We start from the raw sequence: 23,404 nt of genomic DNA on the forward strand, positions 1-23,404 counted from the left end.
CGTGAGAAAAATACAGAAATTTCGAAGTTAGATAGCTAAAGTGACAATTTCTAAGAACTGAAAAAATAACTTTTTGACTATACTGGTTGTGGAAATGCCGTCTGCAGTTTTTCAAGGTTTCGTTGTTCCAAGTTTTTATTATACGAGGGTCGTACTGAAAGTCATGAGCAACAATTTTTTGTAAAGTAACATGCGTTATTATTGACAAACCAAATACACCACCTCAATTTACAAACCTTTCTTAATTTTTCCACATAATCGCCACTTCTTTGTACACATTTCTCCCAGCGTTCTGGGAGTTTGAAAATTCCCCTTCTGTAAAATTCCGTTCCAGCCATCCGAAGACACTGACGCATTGCTTTCTGAATTGCCTCCATTGTCTCAAAACGTTGTCCACGCAGCTGATCCTTCACAAATCCGAAAAGATGGTAGTCGGAGGGTGCCAGATCAGGACTATATCTGTACCACACCAGCAAAGGATAATTGTGAGCATTAATATGTGATGAAACCATAACCAAACCAAGAAGGCAAAATGAACTTTCAAATATTTGCTCTCATAGTATTCTTTGGGTGGCCGATATTTGGCTGATATTACTTACAGCAAGTGGCGAGTTTACGTACTGCCGTGACTATCAACAGATACTCTAATATCTGTATAATAACTATCCCATGATGATACCAAAGTGCATAAATTTCTCAAGAAAAATACACTATATATTCAGCGAGTACGAAACTTCAGAGTTTTACAGAAATGGAGAGGCGTTTCACGACATAATAAAGCAGTAAATCTCCACGAAAACTTCACAGACTGATAATGGCTTCCATAGACTCCGACTAACTTGTAGGCAATAAAATCAAATTTTGAATCCTAGCCTGTTCACCTCTGATACGTCTGGTTAGCTGTACATCTTCAGTCATAAAAGTAACGCGCTCTGCTTGGCTGACGCACAAATTGGTGTCTTCAAAAGGCCCTACCAAGTAGGCCTCACTAATCTCCTTCAAGGCTATTACTGCTGAAATTCGGGAGCGAAATGCAGCTTTGATACCCTGGGCAATCTTACTTACAAGATGCTGGAAAGGCAACTTGGGAATTATCAGTTAAGTTTCTTCTTGCACAACAGTAAAGTAAAAAATATAAATTTGTCTCTCTGCTTAACTGACTAAGTACTACGCCATGAAGACGTATGGTTGAGTGGATGTATAGATCCATATTTTCTTGATCTCAGTACTAGTTGGAGGTGAGTAGTCAAGCTTCACGCCCCGCACCGCTTTACTCCGGGGGGGGGGGGGGAATAGCCCCCGGAACCAATCAGATGGGACATTTGGTGGGCTACATAGCCGGTTTGGACGACGTGGAGAAGAGGAAATTCTTGACTTTACCGGATCTCCAATTCCGACCCCTCGGTTGTCCAGCCCATAGCCAGTTGCTAAACCGGCTATGCTATCCCGGCTCCTCCCGCGTGACAGTAGCAGGACGAAAACGATGACGTTTTTTAACACCGCCGTTTGCAAAGATATACTTTCGAGCAGCCTCACTAGCAAGCTGCTTCCTGCGTGCTTTGGCACCGGCAGATCTGCCAACAAACTGCTTAGTACCAGCCATCAACAGTTATAGTAAGTTAGCATGCAACAATGAGAATGTTTCACATCTTAGAAGATATGTTCTTCATATTCGTCGCCATAATTTCAAGCATTTCTACATGCTAGTGTTTGGTTTGTGGAGGCAATTTCCACATTCTTTAATCTTGTCACCTGACTGGAGATGCGTGGTTAGATGCGCACAACTGTTGGTCATCTACATGTCAACTGGCAACGGCAAGTTAGGGTGTTGGCTGTTCATTCTGTTTTATTTTTCAGTGTCTTCACTTTTGTGATGACATAGTTGTGAGCTGCAATAGAATTTTAGGGGTGTACGCCTACACCCTACTCATAAAACTGCCAAATACCCTCCTTCCATATTGTGTAAATGGACTTCGAGTCCAAGACAACTTTTCCGCATTTACACAGTTCAGGAGCAGCACTGTCACTGCTAATTCTACAAGTTTACCTGCCCATTTAATACCGCCAGAACACCGACAATACTATTCACTTTGAATATAGGGGAGGTGGCAAGTTTTATTCAAAAAACGTAACACCGAACGAGATAAGTGGTAACATGCGTAAGTTACAGCTGGGAGGTAACTGTTTCGATCCTGATCTGCGAAATTTTTCTTTCCATTGATTTTATCCCTTTCACTTCCGCCAGAAAAAAACATATTGAAACAGATCAAGATATAAGCATCTTCATCTATCTAATTTATCCATTCATCCATCTATCTACTTATCTACCTACCTACCTATCTACCTATCTGTGGCTATACCACCCTTATGGACCTTGGCCAGTTTTTCAGTTTCTTAATGCTACGCACAGTCGGTACATCCATGCCTTGAGTGGGATTCGAACCCGCGACCCCCGTTTTCTAGCAGGCGAAGACGGCTCATGCCTTAGACCGTGCGGCCACTGTGATCGGCATTTTCATATCTCAGTCGGCACTAAATATAACCTGATATATTCAATCAACTTCAGTTTGTTTCCTAAAAAAGTGATAATTATCTAAACTGTGACCCTATCATGTCCCAGACGAATACCCGCAGACTTTGAAGTGCTGAGACGCGGCGTCAGTTTCAGGGTTAGTCCACGTGGGATTTGTAGAGGACAAAGTAACAACGAAGTAGGATTTTCCCTGTTTACTTCGATTTACCCTGCCGTTCCACCAGTGTTCCATGCTCATCTATCATCAGGGACTGACACAATAGTCCCATTTGAGGCAGCGGTACCAGAAGACTCAGTCTCACCCCACTGCTGCCAACAAGTAACTACTCAGACCGTCTCTCTAAGCAGCCGACAATGAACACCACCTCTCTGCTCTAGGTGTCATGAATAAAGTATTGTTTTCTTATAAGCCTCATGCATTTGGGGCTTCAAGTCGGTAGTTGAACAAAGATAAATTATTAAAAACTTGGCGCCTCAATTTTCCCTTTTAATCGGGATTTTCTAGCACGAACCATGTACAACACAAATAAAATGAAAACAACGTCACTCACCTTTATAATTTTCTACCCGAAAAGGAGCTTCCTGTTTTCCATGAAGCAATCCGTGTATTTACGTACAGTGAACATCCTTATTGTAGGTATGGTTCATTCAAATTGAAACGATAGGCAGTTTGCGTTTCTCAAGCCAAAAACTTGATTAAAAACTTTGCGCAAATAACCGCATTTTCTCTATCTTCTGTCAATTCAGTACGGTTCTTAATTATTTAAGAAAGCGAAAGAATACCTGTCACTAGGATAAATGTGTATGTCCGAATAAGTTTGCAAGTAAAATCCAATTTATTCTCTCAACCATCATGTACAATATTAACTAATTATAACCACATATCCCATATGTTTCGACATATGGATATGATCCTGCACAATATCCCACACATGAGCAAACGCTCAGGTTTACAGTAGATTGTTGCATCCACAAAACGTTTGTTACTCATGCGATACCTACATGAACATATAAATATTGTCACGTGTTGGGTACGTCACGCGACAAATAACTTCACGTGGGTCTCGGATTTAGCGGATCTTTATTGAACACTCACACTTACACACCTTACAATTATTATCACTTGCAATATTCTAAATTCTGCCTTTCTGTCCTGGAAATTGTTGGTCTCCGAGTTCCTGCTCGGTATATCAGAGATTTTGCATTGTTCAATGTTTGCTCCTTCTTTAAAAATTGTCCCTCTGCCAGATGCGCAGCAGCTGCTAATGCTGTCTGCAGGGATGTTGACGTATTCGGAGCCAGGAATGTTCTACCCAAACAAATTTTAAATATAGTATAACTGTTAGTATTTTAATTATTTGCATGTCCAGTAGAACAAAATGAATTACGTATATTATTATTATCCTCTGAAAATCTATACTATTCATTTCTTAATTAAATATTTATGTTTAATTCCTCAATTCGTAATAACACTTAGTTTAATGATAATGAAATTACTATTACTGTCATAATTATCAGCTATTTGTTTGTTTACTTTTACTTTTATTCATTATTATTTCTTCCAAGTACTTACTTGTAATTTGTATTTGACTTTTAATAAGTTTGTCTATAATGTAATTCATTCATCTGCACTGTGCTGTGTCTGTAATTGGCCTTGCGGCTGTTGACTCGGCACATTAATAATAAATAATTGAATTGAATATCACTTGACTTCTGGCCCAATACTCCAATGAGACGTCTCAACTATCCTTGGCCGTGGTTGGATCTCAAATATCTCTGGCTGCGGCTATCCCAAGATTGTCTCGTTCTCCATACTCAGTGCTCTGTACGTGCCGTAAGCTCTGCTTATATAGGGGTTATGCGGACCGGATACTGGACACCGTTCCTCACGGTTCCGTTAACGCTGTTCAGACAGTCCGTTGTTACGGGAACGCTTCTTATAGAATACGTGTATACCGGTAACGTGTCTCGTCTCATCCGTTGTTACTCAACAACAATTCGTTGCTATGATTTGTCGCTGCGGGAAACCCACAATTTTCACTTATTCGTTGTCGTGGAGGTGTCCGTTCCGGCTGTAGCGGTTGTCGCGGTGATGAACGTAAGATAACGCCTCACAGTATCTTCCTTATTTTATATTACAATATTAATAAATATTATTTTTTACACGTTTGTATGTTTAGCTATAAAATTTATTTTAATTTTTATACTCCTTACTGTCGTTACATACCTACTGAAATCCATTTACGTATTAATAATGAAAAATGAGTTGAAAATTTAACGAGAAGTCTCTTAATATTTTACACAAATTTGCCCACCTTTCCCATCTTATATGTGTTGACAGATGATTTTTTCTATTTCGGCAAAATAAATTCATATGTAATAATGGCCCCTGCTATGCCCAACCGGCCCTCTCTAGAGCACTTTTATAAACATCTCTTTCTATCACAGCGGTCACCCCGCGATTTTTCAATATATCTCTTAACTCTAAGAATATACAGAGTGCCTGCAAGAATGATATCTAAAATAAAATATCTATACCTCGAAAAGCAATCATTTTACACATTCATGGATTACAACATTACAAAAGGAAAATGTTCTGAATATATAACTTTCTCAATAAATTTCAATGTAGTCTCCCTTTGGGGCGCGACGAATATCCAAACAATATTCGACCTCGTTCCACGTTGCTTGAATTATGTTTGGTGTTACCGCAGCCACATCGTCCTGTATGCTGGCTTGCAGGTGCTGACGGTAGTTGATGTTAACCTGGTAGACAATGTTCTCCACATAACCCCACAAAGAGAACCCCAATTGGGTTAAATCTGGCGAACTAGGAGGCCAAGCATTGGCCTACCTCTCAATCCATCTCCCAGCCATCCAGGTGATTCCTAACATGGTGGCAGAAATGTGGCGGCGCCTCGTCTTGTTGGAGGATAGTTTGAGGTGGTAACTGGAGCAGGGCATACAGGTCCAGTATGTCTAAGTACGAATGTCCATTTACAGTCTTGTTCCTGTGGTGTCGACATCGTTACTAAGCTCGACGAAGTCACCAGTTGGCGTATGCGTGTAGGCCGGAAATGGGAAAGAACTTTAAGAATTCTTCTTTCCGATGTCATAAACTGGATACTTGTGTGACAATTTTTTTCCAAGATATAAATTTTTTATTTTGGATACCTTTCATACGAACAACCTGTACTATTACTGCTGTGTACATACACTTATTTTCCTTTTTAAAATAAATTCGGGAATTTTGTTTATAAAGTAATAGACGCCTTGTACAAATATTTTTTCCCTTAGCCTTAAGAGCTCTGTAACTGACTTTGATATTCTCTTCTGCTGTTCTCAGACAAAATGTCCATCATTTTTGCCCTTTAATCCACGTGCAGTTTACAGTCCCAGAAATGTCAGGTGATATGTCGTGGGGGACAGTTAACCCCATCTGTCAGATACTGCAAGTAAATACGCCCCCACATCCCAAGAATAAAACATACGTACACAGTCGAATATAAATCATCTACTATTACATAAGTATACGGGAAATCTCGTTGCTACCATATTTTACAGAATAGTTTCAGGATATTGACATAAGTGAAGATGTGCTTTTCGAAGATTTCATGTGATTTTTGTTTCACTTACAAATTGTTGAATCCGATACCACATTTACCTCTAATTTCGAATTTACATGAATAGACAGCGAAAAAAAAAACGAGATGATTTAAGTCAGGTGAACTTGAAGGACAGAAAAAGTGAGCTTCTCGTCCGCGACCTGTCTAAAGTTTAAGTTAATTTTCGAAGGCCACTAACGCACTTCATGACTGCAACGTGGTGAAGCACGGTTGTGTTGAAACCTCATGTGAATATCCTTACTGAAATAGTCATCCTCTGATAATTCACTTATACGTCTTAGAAGAAAATTACGGTAATTGCGGCCACCTGCAAATATCGGTCAATTATCAGGACCCATGAGGCAGTCATGTAAAGATTCCAGGCTTACGCGTCGGCAATCTCCTAGGAAGATTCCTGCTACTGATTTCTGTTAGAGGTCAGTTCGGCCCAGGACCATAATGCGGATGGAAGGATTAGATCAATTGAAACTTCCAGTGACCTCACCGGGAATCGAAACCGCGACCTTTCGGCTTCTAGCATAGTGTCTCAACCGACTATACTACACGTATATTATGTATTAGTTTCTATTTGTACATACTGTACAGTAAAAACTATTCAGAGAAGATCTGTTAGCTTCTGTAAATATGGTACACAAAGTTCGACATCGAAACACTAGGACCACAACCACACATTCACACATAAAACTCTTGTCTCGTCAGTCTCTACAGAAAGTGGGGATAGAAGATGACCCTTTCCAATGGTTATAGCTTTTATAGAAGTTCTCACCTTAAATTTTTAAAGAAATATTTCATTTATTTAAATTTCCAGGAACCGATCTGTATAGTAAGTAATGACGAAATATTATTTATAAATATGAGTTGAGTCTGCCTTCAGTTTCGGCATTGTTCTCTATTTTCCGTTATTCTACCATTCGACTTCTTTTTCATGTTCTACACTTCCATTTTAGCCGGACATCTTAATGTCTCGACGTTTTAGTCTGATGCATGCATTTTAGTAGGCAGTACTTGTGCACTCATCAAGAGTTTTCATGGACGGAGAAATCTGATGCTTATCTTTGAAGAGCATGACGACAGAACGTTGAAATATGTAGGCCACGTGAATATGAAAAATTATCATTTTACTGTGGCATATTTGGTGGAAGCAGGAATTGTAAAGCCAGAAAAAAACAACCATTTCTAGGCAACCGATAATTTGTACTTATCACGTAATATTTTCAAAGCGATTAGAGGAAGAAGGACCAAATAAGCAAGGTATGTGGTGAGGTAGGAGAAACATAAATTAATACAAAATTTTAGCTGCAGAATCACCAATACAGAACACTACTAGGAAGTTATAAACGTAGATCGTTGGATAATACTAGAAATTGTTTAGGGAACGTTTTGTAAAGATATGAACCGGATGAATTAGTTTAATTCAACATAGCTTGCAAGGACGGGAGTTTTCATCTATACAGTTTTGCGTTACGTTTTCCCATGGTTTAGGCACTTACCACATTGATGAGTTGAACGAAGGCAAGACCGAATCGAACATCCACTTTCTGTGTCATGTTCTGCACGGGTCGGATCAGCTTGTTGTACCCTCGGAACAGATCTCTCACAAGCCGTTCTTCGTCCTCCGAGCACCAACCTGGAAACAAAGGAACACATCTTAGTTAGATAAAAGGATAGGTACATGTTGCACGTTTTCATAGCAGAGTGCTGGGAGAATATACGGGCCCAGGAAAGAGAAAGTAACAGGAGAATGGAGTTAATTACATCAGGAGGAGTTTCATAATTTGTAGTCTTCAAGAAATGTTATTAGGATGATCAACTCGAGGAGATTGGGAGAGGCGGGAAATCAATAAGGAAACGCGATCGAAAATTCTGAGGAGAAAAGACTACTTGGTTGACCTGAGCGCAGATGGGATAACATTAAAATGTGTATTAAACAGGGTGCCCGTCAGTTGACTGAATTCATGTGGCTCGGGATAGAACTTCTTGTGGTCGTGGTTCCGTAGGTGGCGCGGAATTTCTTGAGTAACTCGGCGATTATCAGGCGACTGTGCTCCACGCAGTCTAGTATGCCTCCAAATTGTAGTTTGCTCCTGTATGGATTCACTTTTTGGTAGCAAACCTGTATTGCGAACTTACTGTCTTCGGTCTCGAATGTGGAAATTGAATGTTTACTTTGTTTTTCAAAATGTGCACACAATCTTGCTGGAAGCCCATGATTGTGAGTGTCCTGTGACATCCCCTTCGTTCTCATTTGGTGCTAACCGCGCATGCGTCCCTTCCTAATACGAAGTAAAATTGTATTTTTTTTTAAATTCGCTTAGTGGGGGGTGGAGTCCAACTGAATCCACTCGGCACGGCGGCTACTGATCGGCCTATTGTAGCCTGCTCCGGGTGATTATTAAGATGGTGAATTTGGTGGAATGAAGATTGGCAGGGGAAACCGAAGTACTAGAAGAAAACCCGCCCCAGCGCCACTTTTTCCACCACAAATCCTACTTGACCAAACCCGAAATCGAACCCGGGCCGCCGCGGTAGGAAGCCAGCGACTAACCGCTTGAGCTATGGCGCGGCCTTAATACCAAGTAACTTCTACATATTAGAAGTACGGTGATATTTATAGAAGAAACTTTTCGGTTGAAAGGATATATTTGTGAAATTAGATAGTTCTTTCTTGTAGCTACATTCCTAACACCTTGGAATCGTGATCAGCATCCATGTTTCCTATTCGTTAGGCACCGACGGCTTTTCTGAGATTTTCACTGTTATCTTCAGTCTATTCAGTTCTCCAGTCCCATAGAAAAAGGCACACTCTCATCAGCACAGGCTAAAGAACCAGTTCTTCCATTTGCCTGAGGAGAGTCGATTTTACCATCTGGCGATTCAAAATTTACTGCAATTTTTACTTAATTTACCTTCGTGTTTTAAATATAAACGAACTCCATGGCCTGTAGTCCGCAAGCGAACCATACCGACCGAGCGACCGCCTCTTGTCTGTGAAGTTAGTGCCAACTTTTGCGGATAGAGGGTGTCGCGTGGTCAGTGCAACGAATCCCCATGGCAGTTAATTTCGATTTTCCAGGCCGGACAAACAATCTTTTAATGACAACTAAATGATCTGAAGAGTTTTAACGACACGTATTTTTAATCATTGGTACTTTGCAAGCAAACAGTAATTTATGCGAAGAGTGAAAGGGCCATTTGAGGATGTGAGGATATTCGACTGCACCGGTATTAGCAAAAAGCTTAGTTCGTAGTGAGTGAGAAACGAATTAGAGTAACATAGGTCTACATTTTGTTTAAGATTATATATCCGCATATATAAAGCTTAGGAATATATCGGTTCCTCGACAGTTGCAAGGAGCTGGCGGGAACTTAGATGGAGGAGCCACTGACGGCTCTATTATGAGATCTACTTTCAGAGGATAAAAGAGAAGAAAATGACTTCAGAAAATATGCTAAAGAATACAACTCAACAATGGGAACGGAGATTAAATTTACTCTTTGCTCTGAACGCTTTATCCAAACGAGATAAATTATTACGATTCTGTTGAAGTCACAATAAACAGGTCTGAAATGCAATCAAACGAAGGGAAGCAGGTGGATGAGGTTTACGTTAGGCTTAATATCCGAGCATTCTCATGGAAAGATTAAGGAAAGCAACAGCATTAAAAATAATGTATAACCAGATAAAGATTGAAACTGAGTAAGTCTCCAATAAACACGAAGCTTTTCAACTACATCAACTGCTTGGCTGATGATATTACCTAATTGGCCGATCACAGAGGCCGCGGAGTACAAAACAAGCGTTGTCTTCTATTGCTATAACAATCAGATACTGAATTCGAATTTCTCTCAGAGTATGTATGGTTGTATGTTTATGTTTTTCTGTTTTGTTGTGTCTTTTGTACGTAGTGGCCATGCGATGGGCCGAGGTACTGTCCAAGGAATAATAATATGAAGTGTCGTATAAATCAGTGATTTCCAACATTTTCCATTCCACTAATAATTCTCTAAAATTTCTCAGTCCACAACAACGAAAACAAAGCATTTCTTTTTCTAAGAAGTGTCTTTCTTTTGTTACAATGATGTACATTTCAGTGTTATATTAATCACTAATCCTAGACAAGAACTTAAAGATTGTAACAATTTTTGTTTTATTATAATTATATAAACACAATGTATATATAATTCCGTTGACAAAAATAGTGTCACGTGTTAGCGACTAGACACGAGTTTTGTGTTGTTAAATGAATATACTGAATTCTTATAATTCATAATTACAAGTAATTATAAAGCTCTTGATAATCCACGCATCCGACTTATCACTATAGCACATACTAACACTTCTCAGTTTAGCTCTACTAGTCGTTGCTCGATTACGGTTCCCAACACTGTAAATTTCTCCGCTTTCGTATTCACCTTCCCACAGCAAACTCACTACTTCAACTGTCGACCCTCAACTAACTTCAGAAAGAGAAAGATCTACTTTACGACTGGCGGTTTCCGGCCAATCAGTTCATCTTGGCGTCAAACTCCTTCGGGTCATGAGTCTATTTTTTTGCAACTGAACCCTTCCGGCCGTAGTTCTTGTGTAACGTCTTCTCAGCTGAGCGGGTGGATTTGTCTCTTATGAATATGCCTCACCTTTGTCGTCGCACAAACAGCATGATACTGAAAATTCTTCCCTTTACAATATATAAAAGCACTCTGTCAGTCCTGGCTATGCAAAGCTGATCATGCCTATCTCATTTTTCTTACGCTACAACGGCAGCTTAGTCTATTGAACGGCCGTAAGCTTGACAGTCTCCTGGTTTAAGCCTCTTATACCTTCTGTGTCTGGCTTCTCCTTGTGCTATGCTGCGAACATTTCATTCTCATGATTTTGTATGACGTCTTGTTTGTTGCCTGCATAATTTTGTTATATAACCATATAAACACGGAAGTTTGGAAACCTTGTGTATGTCGCAGACCGGTGTGCATCTTGGAAAATTTCCAGTGATGCTGAGAGATTTGTTTTGCAGTTGCTGACATTTTAAGAGGCGGTGTCTGCTACAAATTTCCAGGCGAGACAAGCATTAGTCATTGCGTTCTAATTAATGCTTTGAGTCAAAGTCACGTTACTATCGACTATCAGCAAGTCAGTCTTGGTGTCAAGCCCCATTTGAAGCCCAAGACCAGAAATTCCTTATCGTAAGACTGTTACGGCTTTGTTGATGTGGGGCGCCCACTCTGACGAGAGAGCGGATCTATCAGTACTTTATCCTTCGTTCCATCGGTTAAATTACTGCTGGCCTTCGCCAGCATAGTAGTTCCTGGCTGCAGTCTCCTCGAGATCTACGACCAATATTTTTGTTGTCTCCTGGATATGTACGTGTTTCGAAATGGGTCATCATCTTCGACGAGATAGGGGGCGGTCTTTCTGAGTAAGAGCTAGGTTTGTTAAGCCATAGTTGCAGCACGAGCATGTCTGTGCTGTCACTGCGTCCAGGTCACTATTGGCTCTGTGCATCCTGTGTCACTGCCCCATATTGAGTAACATTTATGAAGAATATACAGAAGTTACCTGTCAATGAAGGCTTGTACAACAGGTTATGCTTTAATTTATTTAACTACTCTGAAGTTGTAGCTAGTCAGCTTAACGGTTGTAGGCCTGACCGCTGCCAAGTTTAAGCCTCTTATACTTCCTATGCGTCGCTTCTCCTTGTCCAGCGCCACGTACATTTGGATTTACATGGTTTAGGATTACTTCTGCCTGTGTCCTGCATAATTTAGTTATATAATCGTACACATAAGGAATTTTGAAGCCACCTGCGATTCGTGGACTGCTGTGAACCTGTCAGGATTTCCAACAGCGCGGAGTACTCTGTTCTGCAGGCGCTGCAATTTCAAGAGGTGAGCGTTCGCCACGTGCTCCCAGGTGGAACAGGCATAAGTCATAGCTGACCTAATCAGAGCTATGTAGAAAGGTAAATTTAATACTTGTTCTTAAACACCCAATTTCTAATAGACAAGAGGTCCTTACATACATGCGAAACACCTTGGCTGCAATCCTTTCGAAATGGTGTCTCCATGTCATCCTCCTGTCGATAGTAACACCAAGGTATATTATATTATTTCCAAAGAGGATGCCTCATACGCTTAGTTGTAGTATTTCGTCAGGGTATATATACGAGTCGACTGTACAATATTGGGCATTGACGGAACCTTGAGGATCCCCTGTCACTATTCGTGCTGTATTACTCAGTCACTTTTGCTGAAAATTTAGAGACCTTTTTGTGCAACTGAATTTTCTGTGAATGAATTTAATTGCTGATTTCGATTTCTTTTTTTTTTGCTAGTGGCTTGGTACTAAGTCCCTTGTACTGCGGCCACTTCTGACCTATGGTACCAGCCTCAGATGATAGAGGAGGGTGATTGTGGAGCAATTGGTGGTATGAAGATTGGCAGGGGAAACCGAAGTTCTCGGAGAAAATCTGCCCCAGCGCCACTTTGTCCACCACAACACCCACTTGACCAGACCCGGGATCAAACCCAGGCCACCCCGGTGGGAAGTCAGAGACTAACCGCTTGAACTATGGCGCGGCCTTTTTCGAGAGCTTAGTCCCATCCGAGACCGCCTCTGTGGTCTAGTGGTCAGAGTTTCTGACTACAGATCCAGACGTACCGGGTTCGATTGGGCACTATCGTAGTTTCTGGGAAGTAGTGGGTCTGAAACGGGGTCCCCTCAACCTCGGGAGTATAATTGAGGAGCTATTTCAAGGAAAAAGCAGCTCCGATCTAGAAAACCGAAATTAACGGCCGTGGGGATTCGTTGCGCTGACCACGTGACATCCTCTAACCGCAAAAGTTGCCACTAACTTTGCAGACAAACGGCGGTCGCTCGGTCGGTATAGTTCGCTTGCGGACTACAGATCACTGAGATCTTTTTGTTGTTTTTATTCCCAACCGATAGTTAAGTCTGAGTGTGGAACGCGTTCCATTGATTGAGAAACTTTGATCTGAAGGATTCATATTTTCAGAAGTTAACTCTGAACTTGAATAGGACAGATGGCCTAATTCATAACGACAAAGGAGAATATTATTTGTAGTTTCCTTAACGACGTATTCATCAACTCAGAATTCTATGCGGTTGAACGACTGGATGGCAACGATTAATGAATTTAAGGACATGAAGAACGAAGCGTCCGCGGCATAATTTAAGATATTTTCCAGGAGGGTCTGAGAAAAATCACGAAAATTATCTCACGATAAGTTTTCCATCCAATATTCGAAACGAATATCTCCAGCTCTTGAGCCAACTTGCTCAGACAGTATGAAACGTTTTCAAGATAGGAAATTACTATGAATGGGAGAACAAAAGAATAAAATCCTATATCATGAATGTGTTCCCGTACATTAACAATATTTTGTCTCGTCAGAAAGTTGGTGTTGTGACAGTTGAAAGAGACAGTGGTTGATAGTAACATTACGTCAGTCGATATATTCATAATTTCATCCCACTTACTGTAAAATTCGCATGAGATGGAGTCAGACTATCTGCTTTCAATTGTTTCGAGGTAATACAATAAGCAGGATGCAACACGAACGTCTGTGTCTGAACATGCAGCACTTGTAACAAGTTTGTAGCATTCAGTTCAGGATTGTTTATTGATTTCCATCTTGTTCATTTATATGGAGAGAGTTCCACCAAATAACGGCCTCTATTGTTCGTCTAAAACATCTCTGAGATTACGTCATACCGCGAGTAGACAACCTAATGTAAGAAAAGTCCCCTAAGTTTAATGAGATCGATAGGAGACAAGTTTGCTTCTCATCATAAGTTGGTAATAGAATGTAGTAATTTAATAACAGTGACATAATGCACCTTCAAAGATATTTAGACCCAGTATAGAGGCACTGCCTTGTGTTGGGGCTGTATACAGTAACAAATGTTTCCAATGTCACGAAGATGTATTGCAGCTTGAGTGCATGGTTTCCAAACGGGTGCTTTGAGGATACTCGTAACTGATGATACAACCTACTCTCACTCGATGAAGAAACATCTTCCTCAAGAAGCTAGTAGTTGGTTATGTAGGCAATATATTTTTCATCTTTAATGAATCATTAAATATCCATTACCATGTACAAAAGTGCACGACATTGGACCTTCTTTTGAGCCAGATGAATCTACTTATCATGGTCATAATGCACGTCTTTAAGATTTATTTTAACAATTTCCTCTAATCTCCCAAGTGGTCTCTTCTTTTCGCGGTGTCCGATTTAGATCTTTCACCCATTTCTCGTTTCTCTAATGCGTACATATACTGATTATATAATTCTTTTTCTTTTAGACTTTGGACCTGACACCAGGAGCACAGGACCAACTGTATAACAGAAAGATCTATAGTTTGTGTTTCTCAGATAGCCACAATATTGTTAATTCGAATAAACAAGTAGAATCAAGAGAACGAGGCATGTAACATGAAAGTATGCAAAGTTTGACAGGAAAACCTTAGGGAAGGAGATAATTCCGAAGGCCTTCGGGCACAAAAATTTATTAAGACTCATCTCAGAAGAAGATACTCTTTTAATTGAATCCGCTGGCTCAGGTTAGGATGCAATTTAGAGATATTGTGATACGGCGATGGACCTACGGGTTTCTTGTAGAAGGCAATTTCTACATTATCGTCCTTCAGAGAAAGGCCATTTTTCGTGGAGGTTAGAGGGAAAGAATGACAGAGGCAAGAAGGAATTGCATTGCAAGCAGCTTACAACTTCGTACTCCATATCAAACATTATCATGACCAGGCAAACGAGGTTATTAAGATGGGCAGGAAATGTAGCATGTATCATAAGAATTTGATATAAAATTGTAGTCGGAGAACCCAAGAATGGAAGAGACCACTTGTGAAACACAGGAAAATTATAAAGATAAGGGTACATTGGATCTTGAAGGTGTGGAGTGAGAGGGTAAGGACCTAATTCATTCTACTTGGAACAGAGATCAATGGCTGGATTTTGTGAAAATTGGAATGAAACTTTGCGTTTCGTAACAGAAGGGAATCTGTTGACTAGCAAATATAAGCTTCAGACGGACATTGTTGCAAGGAATTGGATGATTATAGATTGCCTTGAAGTTAATGCATATACAAAGTTATTTTAGAGACCAAGAGTGATTATGATTCCTGCTTCACGTTCAGGAGCTACACCTATCAGTTTCGGTTTTCGTAGTCGCCAGTTTGACTTACTGGAAGAGAAGAAAGCGGATGGTGTATTTTTTTTGCCTTGGCTTAATTTTCACCTTAATTTTAGAATCAGCGGACTAAGTAGGTGTGAATATCTTTCCACGGGAGGGAATAATTTGCAATAGCTAGCATCTACTGCTCTGCCAACGAGGTAACAGTGTGAACTGTTGCTGTTGGAGCTACACTAGGGGCTCTTAATGCAGTGGCCTGAAATTCTCTCTCAGAATATATGTACCTTATTTAATTTCGTGGGAGGGGAGAGTAGAACGTGAACCAAATTGTGGTCTCGCGACATCTACGTCCACGTTTTGGTTTAAAAGAGTACTGGAAACAAGAACATGAAATTAGAGATTGGAACCGTTCATGCGCATACTTTAATTTTGGTTCGCAAAACTTTGTGCTTTCCCTTGCTGGAATTCCTATGTAATTGTTCTTCCTACATATCAGGAACTAAATTCCTAAACTTCTATGTAAATTGCCAGTTGGTCCGAGGTTCGATTGTGTCAGGGTTTGTTCTTCGTCTCTTTCATTGAAGGCATAGACCAGGCGTCTGCTATAGCTCTTTTTTGCGGGACATCACGATCATGTGGTTAGGAACCCCTTTTCGTGTTCTGAAGGACCTAAGTTGAAATTCCGTTATATTGGTGGATCTCCTCATTCCCTCCAGGCAAATTCCCAAATACATCACAACTTCTGCAACTACCGGGTCCTTCCAAATCCTCCATAATTCGTTATTTTAAAATTCCGTCACCATCAAATAGGTATTGTGCTTCGTCACGTTTCAAAGCTTTAATGGTTTTCTTTCAGTCAATTTTAAAGGAAATATGTAGGACAAAATTAAATTATAATCCCTTTTAGAGTCAATTAAATCTGTGAAACGAATTTTAGTTTGATGTTTAAAGTACTGACATTCCTTTAAAGACTTTCCTCAAGATGACACCTGACTGATTGACACAAATTTGATTATTCCATCTAAAATCTAAACTAATAATATCCGATATTTTGATGCGAAGAAAGAGTGTCTCATTAAAATGTATGTAATTATGGGGACAAGACTATGCTTCCATAAACGCCATTGTTAACTGAAAATAGGACGTAATATCTACTACGCAAAATAGTGTGATCTTGGGTTCTGTTATACTGGACTGGGGACAAGACTGTGCTTCCATAAACGCCATTGTTAACTGAAAATAGGACGTAATATCTACTACGCAAAATAGTGTGATCTTGGGTTCTGTTATACTGGAGTCTGTTTTGATGAAGATATAAAATAACAAGTAAATTAGTCAATCAAACAGCGTATGTAATATGTATCGTATGAAACACATTAATTACAATCCCGCGTTTAAGCATCCTGTTTCATTACTATATCTAAAACTCTTTATGTACTACACAGTCCGTCACAATGCAACAAATTCTTTCTTCTTTCCTTCACTTTCACTTTCGACACAACATGTTTCGGCCCTAAATGGCCATCTTCAGGTGCCTTACTGTGCTAAAACTACTACACTGCACTAATATTATCCATTAATTACATATGAAGCTGCAGGCTTCATCATTCAAACCGTCATGGTTGTGGTCTAACTAGTATGCACTAAAATAGCACACCCTATTGTTCGCTTAATTTAAATCAATAAAATCTATTAAAATTTTCTATTAAAATTTGTATTCTTTTAAATTTTGTAAAATTTTTATTACACCTAAAAGGGGGGGGGTCGTCCCTTTCTTTAGATCTGTTTTCTTTTCTTCGGATGTTTTATTGCAGCAACCTTTTTTCTATTCATAAGCCCGTTCTTGTGTTACATCTGCAATCTGTAATTTTGCTCCTTGCTTATGCGTTGTTCCCTCTAGCAGCTTGTGGTGGCTTATGAATAGAAAAACAGGCTGCTGCAATAAAACATCCGAAGAAGAGAAAACAGATCTAAACAAGTGGGCGACGCCCCTTTTAGGTGTAATAAGAATTTTACAAAATTTAAGAAAATTTTAATATAATCTATTTGATTTAAATTAAGTGAACTACAGAATGTTCTATTTTAACGCATACCAAGTAGACCACAACTATGTCTGTTTGCATCATGAAGCAAGCAGCTGAATATCTATAAATGTATCATATGAGTGCGGTGTAGCAGTTCTGGCATACTACAGCCCTTGTGGATAGTCATTTAGGGCCGAAACCTGTTATGTCAAAACTGAAAGTGAAAGAAAGAAGGAAGAATTTGTTGCAATTTTGACGGACTGTGTAGTACATAAACATTTTTAGATATTTTAATTATGTCAGCGGAAGTAAGTAATTTGGAACACAAATTAAAAAGATATGAGAGGTTTATTATTATTTGCTGAATTCAAAGAAAGGTAGGATGCATAATTCTTTGTTATATTCTCTTCCTTAGATCCAAATATATTTGTCAGTATTTCGTTTTAGGCACCCTCAGTACACGTTCTCATACTGTAGTTAGCAGAGTGGACACGGGCATAGCTTTCTTTTGTATTCTCCTAAATTAAAGTACATGTCATTTCAAATACACATAAGAGAGCATAATGAAATATTTTGACAAGACGTTTTGCATGATGAAGGTGATCTGCTTGCGGATTACTACAATATTTTGAATAGGTAGGAGCATTTACTCTCTCAGCTATCGCATAGACATAGGGTTAATGAATTCAGGTAGATGGAAGTATATGTAGCTGAGCCGTTAGTACCTGAACCTAGTCATTTTGAAGTTGAAACTGATATTGCAAAGATTAAAAAATATAAATCGCCAGGTATTATCGAAATTCCGGCAGAACTGATTGGAGCTGGAACTGAAATATATATCATGTGATTCATACTCATTCATTCGATTTGCCTGGGCAGTGGAAGAAATTTGTTATAGAGGCACACTACTGTAACCAACTTCAAATAAAATTGTTATCCAAGGATATTGGATAAAAATTTTATTTGAAGTCGGTTACAGTAGTGTGCCTCTATAATTACTACAGCCGGTTTTGCGCCCATTCTATATACTGGTACAATAACAATTGTACTGGCGGGTTATATAGCATATATGAGAGATTAAGTCACAGATTAGCAACGGGTCTATACCGCCGTAATCCTAATTCTTTATTGCAGAAACCATTCACTGAACTATGGATTACGGTAGTTGAAACAGATATCTGTATTTTTTTTTAGTGCGCCTTCCATCAGGTGAATGTTTTTAATAATCTTTGTATGGAAAACAGGCTATTTATTGCACATGTATCCCCTGCACTTGCGGCTTAGTTGACTTCGGGAGGCCTGTCGTAAGTGGATCCCGTATTTACCTTAAATGTGATGTTATAAATTGCAGTTAAGTCCCTGGTAACCCATTTCATGCCCTAAAATCACTAGAATTTACCAAGAAAATGAAAGAAGAATGAGTACAACGCTAATTACGTGCATTTAGAGACATTTATTACAAAATGAAAACACACATTCAAAACGGAAATAAATCAAAGAAAATATATTTTCAAAATGCCTATCACAAACGTCGCTTAGTAACCAGTACTCAACCGCGCCATAGCTCAAGTGATTAGTCACTGGCTTCCCACCGCGGCGGCTCGGGTTCGATCCCGGGTCTGGTCAAGTGGGTTTTATGGTGGACAAAGTGGTCCTGGGGCAGATTTTCCCCGAGTACTTCGATTTCTCTTGCCAATATTCATTCCACCAGTTGCTCCACAATCACCCTCACCTGTCATCTGGAGCTGGTACAATAGGCTAGAAGTGGCCGCAGTACAAGGGGCTTAGTCCCACCCCACTAGCATTAAAAGAAATTAACCAATACTCAAAGAAGTGAACCTACACTGGGAAGATATAATAAGGAAAATATTCTGTCCGTGCTATATTATGCGTCACGCTACGAAGACGTATGGAGGAGTTGAGGTATAGAACATCATGTTCGTCAATTTTGCAAATGATGGTGCGTGATCAGCTTCAGTGTCTGACAGCTTTACCTCCGAGGAAATATTCTCTGGTGCTACATGTACAGGAAATTCAATTACGTAAAAGCTGCAGTATTTTATAAACCGTTGTCTCCGAAGAATATTTAATATGCGATGGCCAGATGTAATTAGTAACATAATGCTATGGGAGAACACAGAGCTAAACCAACAGAACTCCAGATTAACAAACGAAGATGGAAGTGGATAGAGCCCACTATTATGAAGGACGAAAATGCAGTTGGGAAGATTGTGTTGGATTGGAACCCCAAGGGCAGGAGGAAAAGAGGAAGACCAAAGAAGACTTGAAGGGGTCAGTTGTGGAAGAGGCAGAGAGAAGGAAGTGCGTGGAAGGAGGTAAAGGGGTTGGCAGAAGACAGACTTCGCTGGAGAAACTTCGTCGAAGCACTTTGCTCCTACACAGGAGACAATAGGAATTAAGTCAAGTTACTTTTATAGGAGGCTGGATAGGACCCAGGGTCCATCTGTACTGCGTAAGGAAGCGAAAATTCTCTTATTCTTGTACGGAATCGAACCCAGACACCTCGGTATTTCATCCCAAAGATAGTAACTATTGACTGAGTTACCCTCACACAATAAGAAAACACTGAACCAAAATTCAGGAAAGAAAGTAACTATTTACTACAAAATTCTCTTGTAGATTATAGTTCTTATGGTATACTGAACGAAACTATGAGTATCAGAGTTTAACGGTTGGATGATGTTGGACTATGAATTTGGAATGACGAGGAAGGAAGTGATTCTGGTATAGTCTGCGATACCATCCCTTCATTTTCTTGGAGGAAATGTGGGTAACCATGAAAAATCTCAGCTACTAGAGTTGGTGTTTCGACCAAGATTCGAACAGCGAACTTCCTGAATAAAATTCGTGAGCGTTATCTCTTAAGGCAGCTTACTCGGTGACAGGTTTTATACCGTAACGCTACACTGTTGAAGTAGCGAAGTGAAGGAAGTATCAACAGGGAGGAAAACAAATATGTTTGCCTTACGACCACTAGATAGACAATGGCCGCCTGTAACGAGGGTTAAACAAACGAAAATAGCCCCACACGCAATTTAACTTCACTGACAAGTAATAAAAGATAAAGGATGTGCTCTAAAGTGATGCATTCAGATATTCAAACTGTCTTTCCATTTTACAGATCAAATTGGTCGTGATGTTTACTCATTAGTGTGAAGCTACGTTCCAGATATGACACAGCATTGTTACAAATTTTTCCGAAAAATTCAAAGATATTTCCTCTCATAGACCTGTGTATTCATTAAAGTTAATGAGTTGGTGATCAGTTCGGTCTTCGGTAGGATTATTTATTACATTCATTGAGGGTTTTCTTGATATTACTCAGTCTTACTAGCACAAGACTCTGATTGTGTTCGAATAAACTAAGATTATTTCTCTCCAACTTAATGGTCACTAATAATTCAAGACCTTCTATCACACCGGATAATTTTTATAGTTGAAACGGCATGTTTAAACAAAAAAAAACTATACCACTCATCGTTAAAATTTCAACATATGCCGCGTACTACGGGGTGTTTCGCTACGTAAACGTCACAAAAGATTTGTGTCCGTTAGCGATAATAAGCTTGGAAAATTTTTATGCTCGTATTGCTCACATTTACGTTCTTTGTGTTTTATAGTGTATAATCAGATTTACGACACAGAATAAAACGAAAGTGCAAGATAAACCGCTTGGCTTCAACCGAAGAGAAATGCAGGAAAGTCAGAGCATAAAACGTCCCTGTTATGTAGCACAGAGCTTCTAATTCCTATTATTGAACTTCGTACCATTAGACGCGCCGTAACGATTCTACATCAAAATGTTGCGTTTACTGTTCTAAACTCCACAGTCGCAACAAAACATGATAGTTACTGAGCTAAACTCCACAGTCGCAACAAAACATGATAGTTACTGAGCTAAACTCTACAGTCGCAACAAAACATGATAGTTACTGTTGTAAACTCCACAGCCGCAAGAGAACATGATAGCCACTGAGCTAAATTTCACAGCCGTAATAAAACACGATAGTTACTGTTCTAAACTCCACAGCCGCAACAGAACATGATAGTTGTTGAGCTAAACTCCCAAGCCGCAACAAAACATGATAGCCACTGAGCTAAATTTCACAACCGCAATAAAACATGATAGTTACTGAGCTAAACTCCACAGTCGCAACAAAACATGATAGCCACTGAGCTAAATTTCACAACCGCAATAAAACATGATAGTAACTGAGCTAAACTCCACAGTCGCAACAAAACATGATAGTTACTGAACTAAACTCCACAGTCGCAACAAAACATGATAGTTACTGAGCTAAACTCTACAGTCGCAACAAAACATGATAGTTACTGTTGTAAACTCCACAGCCGCAAGAGAACATGATAGCCACTGAGCTAAATTTCACAGCCACAATAAAACATGATAGTTACTGTTCTAAACTCCACAGCCGCAACAGAACATAATAGTAGTTGAGCTAAACTCCCAAGGCGCAACAAAACATGATAGCCACTGAGCTAAATTTCACAACCGCAATAAAACATGATAGTTACTGTTCTAAACTCTACAGCCGCAACGAAACATGATAGTTATTGAGCTAAACTCCCAAGCCGCAACAAAACATGATAGTTATTGAGCGAAAGGGCACAGCCGCAACATTCACTCAGGATAATCGACGTCCCAGTCGACATTCGAAACGAGAACCTCCCGCACCTTCAGACCAATATGTTAGTTTTTTTGTTCTTTTTCCATTTTTAGAATGTGTCTCTATGATTGGGATTAAGACGTATGTTGAGAAAACGCACAGTTAAATCTGGACAGATTGAAGGCAGATGGGGGGCCCTCTAATATTTATGGCTCAGAAATTGCCGAATTCCACCGCGCTATAGTAATTACTCTTATTATGCATGTTCCCCTAGTAAATTCGCTTACTGTGACACACTGTGGTTAAGGTGGCCCATACACATACGAGTCTGACTTGCAAGTCCGGTTCGGCGAGGAGCCGGGCTCGGATTAATTTCACCACACACGGACGAGTTTGGCTCATTGGAACCCGAAGCGAGTCGGACTCGCGAGCCAGACTCGTACGTCTATGAGCCGCCTAAGACTCGCTGCTTAGTTGGGTCCGAGAGATCGAAGTTATCTCAGTCACTTGTTGAGTGATCGAGATTATCTCGGCCAATGGGATCGAACCAAGTGTTTATCTTTTAACCTCAGGCCGCAGACAGATCGAGTTTCCAAAACATCTCGTTAGGTTCGTTATACTAAGATAACGAAGTTCAGGAATTCAGCTGACGCTTATTTTAATATACTGTCACGTTTTTTTAGTGATCTCTAGACGGGGTTTGCATTGGTGAGTCGATTTAATGGACATAATCTGGTCATGACTACACATAATTGTAACACTCTCAAGATTACTGTAATTATAACGCATGTAAAGACACACTATATGTCTTCTCAGGCTGACTTCCAATTCTTCTACAGCGACTAACTTCCCTTGGCTATATCTCACAGCCAACTCTATCGTCGGCCTTATGTTGCGACCGACGGTCAGTCGGCCAGTGTGTCTGGGAATAAAGCACCCATCTGGAGCTTACGGCCAGATTTTTATTACTGTTAGTCAACTGTGGGTTTCTTGATGTGGGGCGCTCTCTTTGTCGAGAGGACGGATCTGTCGTTTACAATTGCTGCTGGCCCTCGCCAGCGGAGTCATGCTCGGGTCCGAGTCCCGTGGGGCTCCCAACCATATTTTACTATCTCAGATGCGAAACTTCCCTTTTCATTGCCTTCTACGACTCGCAAGGTCATGGTGGAGGTTTCCGATTCCGCCTCCACACGGGATATTTTGGAAATTCATTATATAGCCGTATCACGGACAATACAGAAAATAATTCCTCCATTGTAATAGTCGTTGCGTAACCTAGCAACTATTCACATGGAACCCAGCTCCTATTGTTGCTTGGCCCAGGCTACATAGAAAACACATTCAGAACATCGTATCCCAGCAATCCCTGTATTCTTATAGAGATGTGTTGACTTTGCCGTTGCATA

At 40.0% G+C, this 23,404-nt stretch overlaps 1 protein-coding gene and 1 long non-coding RNA gene across 2 annotated transcripts in view; one reads left to right on the forward strand and one right to left on the reverse strand.

Moving 5' to 3' along the window:
• LOC111871543 (acetylcholine receptor subunit beta-like 1) overlaps positions 1-23,404 on the reverse strand; it is a 160,498-nt gene that overhangs the window by 101,287 nt on the left and 35,807 nt on the right. The window contains exon 2 of the mRNA XM_023864714.2: positions 7,650-7,786. Within this exon, the coding sequence (XP_023720482.1) occupies positions 7,650-7,786 (137 nt within the window). The remainder of the gene's footprint in view (positions 1-7,649; positions 7,787-23,404) is intronic.
• Positions 1-23,404, forward strand: part of LOC111871544 — a 148,414-nt gene that overhangs the window by 97,434 nt on the left and 27,576 nt on the right. The gene's annotated exons all lie outside the window — the stretch shown is intronic.

Source organism: Cryptotermes secundus, unplaced genomic scaffold (genome assembly GCF_002891405.2).
Source record: "Cryptotermes secundus unplaced genomic scaffold, Csec_1.0 scaffold1066, whole genome shotgun sequence".
NCBI lineage: Eukaryota > Metazoa > Arthropoda > Insecta > Blattodea > Kalotermitidae > Cryptotermes > Cryptotermes secundus.